The sequence below is a fragment of the Physeter macrocephalus genome, chromosome 20 (genome assembly GCF_002837175.3).
Source record: "Physeter macrocephalus isolate SW-GA chromosome 20, ASM283717v5, whole genome shotgun sequence".
Lineage (NCBI taxonomy): Eukaryota > Metazoa > Chordata > Mammalia > Artiodactyla > Physeteridae > Physeter > Physeter macrocephalus.
This window is the reverse complement of record NC_041233.1, coordinates 110521244-110529730: the sequence shown is the minus strand read 5'-3', so window position 1 is coordinate 110529730 and position 8487 is coordinate 110521244. Positions and strand designations below refer to the sequence as shown.

The 8487-nt window shown below is 46.6% G+C and overlaps 1 protein-coding gene across 1 annotated transcript in view; it reads left to right on the top strand.

Annotated features, from left to right (window-relative positions):
- The first annotated feature begins 402 nt into the window (after positions 1-402).
- Positions 403-8487, top strand: part of MYOM2 (myomesin 2) — a 14996-nt gene continuing 6911 nt past the window's right edge. The window contains exons 1-4 of the mRNA XM_028481607.2: positions 403-504; positions 694-781; positions 1309-1347; positions 5941-6046. Coding sequence (XP_028337408.1) covers positions 1320-1347; positions 5941-6046 — 134 coding nt within the window. The 5' untranslated portion in view covers positions 403-504; positions 694-781; positions 1309-1319. The remainder of the gene's footprint in view (positions 505-693; positions 782-1308; positions 1348-5940; positions 6047-8487) is intronic.

Genomic DNA, 8487 nt, shown 5'->3' with positions numbered 1-8487 from the left:
CAAAAGAGCAGTCACTCAACGGTTTTATAGACCAGTAATGAAATTTTATATTATTTATAAATTTAAAATACACTGCTTACATCTTGTCTTTATTACTGACATCTCACATGAACCAAGAAACCTTGCACCGTCTAATTTCATGGGTTAGCACGAAGAGGAATCATTTGTTCTTCCGAATGGACCTGTCAGGACTTAATTATTTTAGAAGCTGAAATTTAGAAATGTATTTGCTTTTATTAGAACCGACAGCTTTCCCATGTGCTTCTGTCTGAGACGGTCTATAATAAAAATTGATTTTTTTTTTTAGGTCTGTGATTTCAAATCAGAGTAGACTTTTTTCTCATGAGCCACAGCGATTCACATACTCAGCGTAAGATTCCTGTCTTGTAGGTTGCAAACACCAAGAAGGAAACCGTTTTCAAATGGCTAAAGGATGATGCTCTGTATGAACCGGGAAAGTTGCCTGATCTGGAGAAGGGGGTCTGTGAGCTGCACCTACCAAAGGTACATCGTGTTAAAGAAAACAGACAGAAGCGAGATAAGAAAGTTCTCGCAAACAACCTGTGAATTCTGCATTATCTCCCAGTTTGCCTCCTGAATTTCCGTGGTTTGCAAAGAGAATGTATTAGCCTGTATCACATTTTGTATCGTGGCGTCAGTTTTACGTACATATGGGATGTGTTTTATTTGCAGTTGTCAAAGAAGGACCACGGTGAATATAAGGCAACCTTGAAAGACGAGAGAGGTCAAGATGTGTCTATCCTTGAGATAGCTGGCAAAGGTAGAATAAAGCCTTCTTCCTTCTACTAAAAGGAAATCTGCTTCGCCAGCAGGATGAACTGTGTGATGAAGGCACAGCGTCTGTATCCTTAGTACATATTGTTTCTTTAGCGGGGACACGGGAAAAGAAAATAGATTTGTACTTGAGTTGCATTCAAAGCTGTCTGAGTGTTTTAGAACAAGGTATGATATTACTCTGGGCTTCAATGAAATGCCGTCTTAGTCCACCATCAGGAGCCAAGTTCTATCCTGTGACAAATGTATTAAAATGATCGAAACAGTGGTGAAGAGTTTCATTAAATGTATGGTCGGCTTTATGTCGAGCAAAATGTTCTTGTTCCTTGTTTAAAAAGTGCATAGATTAGAAGGATTTATCGCCACACATGAGCCTTTTATGGATAACTATTGCCATTTTAATGTTTCATTTTTCAAATGAACATCCTGATTTCCTGTATCAATTTAATTAAACATGAAAATGCTGCTGATAAAATGAGACATCGTAATGGTACGTCTCCTTCTCCCTTTCAGTGTACGAGGATATGATTTTGGCCTTGAGTAGAGTATGTGGTAAGTGAACGCCTTCTAACTTTCAAGTCATTTTGGTGCTAAAATCGCTATTTCCTGAGAAGGGCATTTTCCACAGCTAATGGAACCACAGTGCATCTCCTGTGAACAGGCCCAGATTCAACGGCAGAACAGTTATCTGACCGCCCCGGTGATGCTTTTTAAGGGGGTTTTCAGCATTATATGCAAAATATGTTTTTCTTAAAAAAAAAAGAGAGAGACAAAACAAACTCAGTTTGGACCCCCTAATTAGCCACTTCTTGTAATTTGCCTTAGGTCACCTCCGATGACGCTTTGTCCATAATTGCTCTCAGCGTCTGCATTACAAATGCTGAATAGCAATTATGAATTTTGAAGCCTCTGGTTTTGTGTCTGGTTTAATATATACTAAACCACTTTTTAGCTTTGCAAATAAATTCTTCCTCTATTTACCCTTCCATGGAAACTGTGAGAACAAAGATATTGGTTATTAATTTGATAATCATAGCTTATATTTGTAGAGGGCTTTCTGCTGATTATAAAATTTTATGGCTGTGGGCTTTCTAGAGATGACCTAATTGATATCTTCAGATCAGGCACCTAAGGCCCGGAGCAGTTAGGTGGCTTAACCATGGGGCTCTGGCAGCCAGAGTCAGGACCAGAAGCTCACATCTCTCCCAGGTCTGAGCTCAACTGCTGCCCCGTAAGGTTTTTTGGTTATTCTTCTGGAAAACTTCTGACGTTTATTTTTTTCATCACTTTCTCAGAACATCCCCGTAAGGTAGACTGTTCCTTTTTGCTTTTGCTTGTCACATAGATGACCACATTTTGAATGAGTTTTACTCCTGGTGATTATTAACGGGCCGAGTGCCACTCCATGGTGTACATGCCACTTTGCGAAGGTACAGTAAGCCACTTGAAAGGCGGCTTCACGCTTACGCTCCATGGGATGACCTTGCCTTAAAGCATCACGTGACCTGTAACATTGGTGATGCCATTGATCGTGGTGTCTTGAAAAGTGAAGGTACCAGTGAAGGGGCCAGAGCAACCCAGAAGGTCGTTTCCTACTGTATTCTCGTGATCTTGGGTCCCAGATGCCCGAGCCTGGAAGGACCACGTGCGTCTTACTGAGAGTTAGTGTGGTGGACGGAGAGAAGGCGCGGGACATGCGGCATCACCAGCTTCAGCCTCTGTCCTCCCGAGGAGCCAGGCCCTGGGTCTGCTGGACGCTGCATGTTCAGTGCTGTTGCAGCCGGAAAGGAGCAGAGCAAGTGTTACTTGATCTACGAGGTGGATGTGTTAGTAGCAAGCAGGGGCTTCTCCGCAGCCCACGTGCGCGGCCCGTTATCCCAGAGCTGCCCCATCTTCCCGGCCGTCCCGCTCAGGCTGCAGTGGGCTTTCCCCGCAGCCCTGAGGTGTCGTGGCCGCCTGGGGTGTCGGTCCGGGTGTGACATCTGTGGTTCCCATGTCCCCTTGCTGCATCCATCAGGGACCTCGGTCACCTCCATCCTCCGTCCTCTGACCTCTGACCTCAGGGAAGCTGTGCCTCTGCCTCTTCTGTGTCTTCTGAGAGCCCTTGGGGTGCTGACACCCAGGCACATACTCAGACACGCTCACACGTACACACACCCCCACTCCTCCTCCACCCGCCTACCGCGCGTGGAGGTGGCCCGTGGTGCAGGTTGCAGAAAACGGCCCGGTCTCCATACGCCCGGGGCGGCTGGGAAGTGGCCGTCTTCCCCATAAGAGGCCCCCCACCCCCCAGGAATATTCTTAATCCTTGAAAATGCCATGATTCCTGCTCGGGTTCCAAGTGGGCTCTTGTCACCTGCAATCAGTGGCTTTTTAGACCTAATGCAGCCCCGAGTTGGTCTAACCGATAGCAGACAGCGCTGAGCGCGCCACTCCTGAAACAGCCGGAGTGAAGATGGGTACGCGCCCTCCGTGCTCTGCTGACAGCCACGTGGACGCTGTGACGCGAGTCACGGTCTCGCCGTGCGTGTCGGGTGCCTGGTGGCCTCTGCCTGTTGAACGAGGGTCCAGCTCCACCCGGGAGAGGCGTTTTGGGTCAAATTCTATAGTTACATGTAGCAGCATCAGGGTAATACTGGGTTGATGTAAGGAGTACTTCTGAATTTTCAAGTAGAGAGCTGTCAAAACAGTGATTTCCTGTTTCCTGGAGCACAGAAATGTTTCCCTATTTGTTTTCTTGGCTTTTAAACCAAATTTCCCTTCACAGCCTTGTGGGGGGGCAGGGTGTGGGGAGATAGTGTTCCCGGAGCTTCTAAGACCAAACAGCCTCTGGGGTTTGCATGTAGGGAAGCAATCAGTGGCTCTTCTTGGGGACCCCCCCCCCAAATTTTGTTCGAATTTCAGGGCCAACTAGAGGCTTTGGATAAATATGGGATCCTCACGTCAGCCTCCCGGGCTTCCACCTTCCCGACCCTGATCCCACAGAGAGGATCCTGCAGCGGCTTGTGGATGGCAGAGTGGAGGAGGCTTTCCTGCCGGGTCAGCTAGCAGCCCACAGAACAGAACTGTTTGTTCTTCGTGTACCGAAGTTAAAGGCTGTGCTTGGCTGCAAAGCAAACCTGCTGTTATAGAGAGAGTTAGGGTTCCTCAACCTCCTCATCCTTATAATAAGGAATTGGGACAAGGCGACATCCAAGTTCTCATCCAGATGTAAAGTTCTATAATTCTCTGGCTGCAAACGAACCCGTTATAAAAATCGATGCCAAAGTTACAGTTTTCCGTGTGGATGATGCTTTGTGTGTATGTGTGAACATGCACATGCTTCTGTGTATGTGTGTACATGCCTTTGACATTTCTCTTCATTTCCATGCTGACTTTTGAGATGGCAGAAAGCACAGTTGGAGACTCAAACTCCTTGGTTAGGTTTTCGGCATCTCCATTAACTGTATCTGACAAGGCGTGCCGAGGGACTCTGTATCTTTGCAGAACCTTGGAAGAGACCCACATTATCTAGATGAGAACGCTGGTCACTGAGAAGTTGGGTGATCTGTCCTGGGTCACTAGCAGAGTATTCTCGTGTCCCTAGATTAGGGGTCCAGTTTTCCTTCTACTGTACTTCGGAACCACCCCCTCATCACGAGATGTGTATTCTGAGACGTTACCCACCCAACTCTTTAACGTTGGCAATCCTTCAGTTTTACAAAAATGTCTAAGGTGTATTTTACCTAAAGGGGGCCAAGCTTAAACTATATACCTTGATTTTTAATATTTATAGAACTCTGAAATGTCTAATCAAATAACTTTAAGAATCAATTGTGAAACAAAAACACCAATGGCAGAACTTACTTTTGGTATGGCGACTGTGTAGATTAAATACCTATCTGGTTAAATTTTGTCTAATAAGATATAAATGCCCCTTAAACCTTCAGAATCAAGGCTCAGTAAGGAGGCAGCGGATATAAAATCAGAAAATAGGGATACAACTTCCTAGGTCATGTTGCCCTGGTCACCATCCTTCTTGGAAATCAGGCTCTTGTAATCTGATTACTTGGAACATGCATCCTGCCATCCTTTCCTCCCTGTGGTGGGCGAAGTTAATCATCTGTTGATTTTCTAGCTGAAATGAAACCCGTCTGGTTCTGTGGGGTAGAGTTTAATTCTGTGTGCAGGGCTTGATTCTCAGTATTTAGGGAAAGTGCCAGGCACCATCCTTGCATTTGAGCTGAGAACTGCTCTCCTTCTGTCTGTGTCCGTTTCATGGCTGGTACCTTTCCCTCCTCCCCGCTTGATTGGAAAACCTTGTGGGCTCGTGATCATTTATCGACTGCAAGTGTAGTCTGGTAAATGACCCTCGACTTTAAGCTATTCGGCCTCTTTAAGACTGCAACATTTCCGTATTTTTGTGCTCAAGGATGTGCAGCTTGTTACCCTCTGCATCTGGTCAGCCCGTTGCCCTGCCCCACTTAGGGAGAAGCAAAGCGGAGGAAGGGGTTTGGAAAAATCAATTTCTGCCTTTCTCTTTGGAAAGGAGTAGAGAGAAAGAGGACGCCAGAGGCCAGGGAGGTGGGGCATTCAGCTAGACGGGCTCCAGCCGCGGAGCTCCATAAGGGGATTCCCATCCCTACATCATTTACATGGATTTTCCAGAAAGTTCTGTAGGGGATTGAGTGCCTGGAGGCTCCATTCCCGTCAGGGGAAAGGTTATTTTAGCAAATGCCAGGAAGAAGGAGGGGGGAGATGCAAGAAGGTGGGTGCAGTCTTGCAGACAGGGCAGACCCCGTCAGTTTGGAATCCCATCTATATGGAAAGCTTGTGTGTGGTCTAATTTATAAGTTGATTCCTGTGGTAATGACTGGATGCAAGTGGTCAGGGATGTGAGAAGTGCCCTTAGGGAATATTTTCTTGGGGCCATTTGAGTTCCTTGATGCTATTGTCAAAGAGATTTTCAGATAATTTTGGTGTGGCAAAAGCTTATTTAATGAATGAACACGGCCCCGGCAAATTGTAAGGATTTGTGGCTGACGGGTGTTAGAATCTATGCGTGGGATGCATTTACAGCAGGATGTAACCTGGCCACAGGGCTTGTCCATTCTCACATAGCACAGACCGCTTTCCTCAGATCTGAGTATGTTTTATTTTCTGCAGGAGCCTCTGCTTCTCCACTGAAGATACTCTGCACCCCAGATGAAATAAGACTTCAGTGTTTCATGAAATATTTCACCGAAGAAATGAAGGTGAACTGGTACCACAAGTAAGTGTCCGCGTGCCGTGGACTGTGGCCGTGCCATCCACGGGGCGGTGCCCAGGGCTCACGGCTGGGACACGCGTTCATAGCCAAGTCCACTCAAGTCTTTGTAGTTTTGAGAAGTGATGAGAGCCTTGGGCTCGGGGCAGGACCGTCACAGAAACTGGCGGAGGGGGGCAGGGGGTGGGGGGTGGAGAAGGAGAAAGATAAAGAAGTGCCTGAAGGTACTGGAGACAAAGTTCTTCAGTGTCTTGGTTTGGACAAAGGTGGTTTTACTGGTGACACACATTTTGTCTGGAATCCAGCAGAGCTAATGGAAAAATAATATTTGGAAAAGGTGCTCCAGACTTCCAGTCTGTTGGTTTCTCACTAGATGGATTAAAAGGAAAAGGACCAAACAAACGGAACTGTAGGTAGAAGAAGAAAGCACGAGGGATGAAACCCTGTACGAACAGCAGGTTTCTCTGTATTTCCTGTCTGCTGCTGGTTGCCTGTCCAGCTGGGCACGTTCGCTACTAAAACCCTGGAGACTCTCATTATGGTCACAGCGTGTGGACAAGTGCCTGCCCCCAGCCCCCTGGGGTCTGCCCTCCCGACCGTCCCCCCGGGGTTATCTCTAACGCGCCCCGTCAAAGGGGGCGGACGAAGCGGGGACCGGCCGTGGAGTCTGTCTCTAACCTGAGGACACGGGCAACACTTGCGGGCCAAGTTTTCAGTGATGTCCGTATACCAACATCGTCTGCTCCTCCACGGACTGGGGCCTCAGAGTGTCCGCTTTGTGCCTTTAGATGGTATTTTCCCTAATTAACATTTCAAAAGGCAAACTTCATGCTTATGACCACTTTACTTGTCAAAAGCATTATCTAGGTGAATCTATTCGTGAGTAAACCGAAGGGCTGAATGGATAAATGTCTTGGGATATCTTTTTCCTATTTACATTTTGACGTGCTATGCTTTTGTCTTAGATGTTATGATCAGAAGCATAAACTAAGAAGGTGTATTGACGTCTTAGTGCATCTGTGTTTGGAATCCTGCATCTCTGTTTTTGGTAGTTAGTAGGGAAATCTGTATCAGGTGGAGTCACTGCAGATCCCATACTAAGGGGTTTGTGGGGAAGTGGCTTTTTCTAGAGGATTCCAATAACAGGAGCTTTGAAGACTGAAACTCTGGTGTAGTTTTGTGATGTAATTCTTGATAAGGATTTATTTTTTAAAACCAATGAGTAAATGTCTGTTTCTAGCTGAATCAGACCTTCTCCTGGAAAAGGAGAATGAATCACTTCCTTCTCTGGGCTTCTTTGTTATTTACAGCCTATCATCTTTCAGTAAGTCGTGTGCAGCTGTGATAAGTGTCTTATCTTCCCTGGTAAACGCGTCTGTCCCCTGCAGGAGGCTGCTGCTTCTCCAGCTTTGCCTCCCAGGGCATGGCTGGCTCTGTGCTGGGTGCCGGGCGTGCAGAGTTTAAATACATGCCACACCCCGCGTGAACACGTGCCCGGGCACGCGGGTACATGTATGTTGTGTTACTGTGGGTTATACACTTCACGCACATGATTTCATTTAACCCTCACGAAAGCCCTATGAGCTTGGTATTAATACACACATTTTATAGATGTGAAAACTGAGGTTTTGCAAGAGGAAGATAAATCATTCGTTCAAAGTCACACAACTAGTAAGTGAAAGAGCAGGGATCGAACACTAGTTGGTCTGGTTCTGGCCACTACGGTGCTGAGGGCCATCCAGCCGAAAGGAGGGGACTGATTGCAGGCGGACAGACAGACTGAGAGATAAGGGCTCGGATCACACGTCTGCCTCATCAAAAAAGCTGTATCAGAAGAAACCAGTCCTAGAGACCAACAGAGCTCGCGCTCGTGTTGCAGATTCCCCCAGACCCCTGCAAGTGGTGGTTGCCATGCTTTCTCTTCTCCAGGCAGAAGCAACACGAGTATTTCTTCAGTTCTTTAATAACTAAAATATAATCTTTAGTTATTTTTTACTACTTGACTATTACATAGTATTCAATGCTATGTTAAACTTTATTTTATAGTTATATTCTAGCACTGAAATATAACCTTGGTTATTTTTCACTATTTGACTATTAAGTAAGTTCTTGTTAGATAATACTTGGAAAAATAGAGAATAATATAAAACATTTGTTGAAATACAATCTGTGGGACTTCCCTGGTGGCTCAGCGATTAAGAATGCACCTGCCAATGCAGGGGACACGGGTTCGAGCCCTGGTCCGGGAAGATCCCACATGCCACGGAGGAGCAACTAAGCCCGTGCACCACAACTACTGAGCCCGCGCTCTAGAGCCCGTGAGCCACAACTACTGAGCCTGTGTGCCGCAACTACTGAAGCCCGCGTACCACAACTACTGAAGCCCACGTGCCTAGAACCCGTGCTCCACAACAAGAGAAGCCACCGCAAGGAGAAGCCTGCGCACC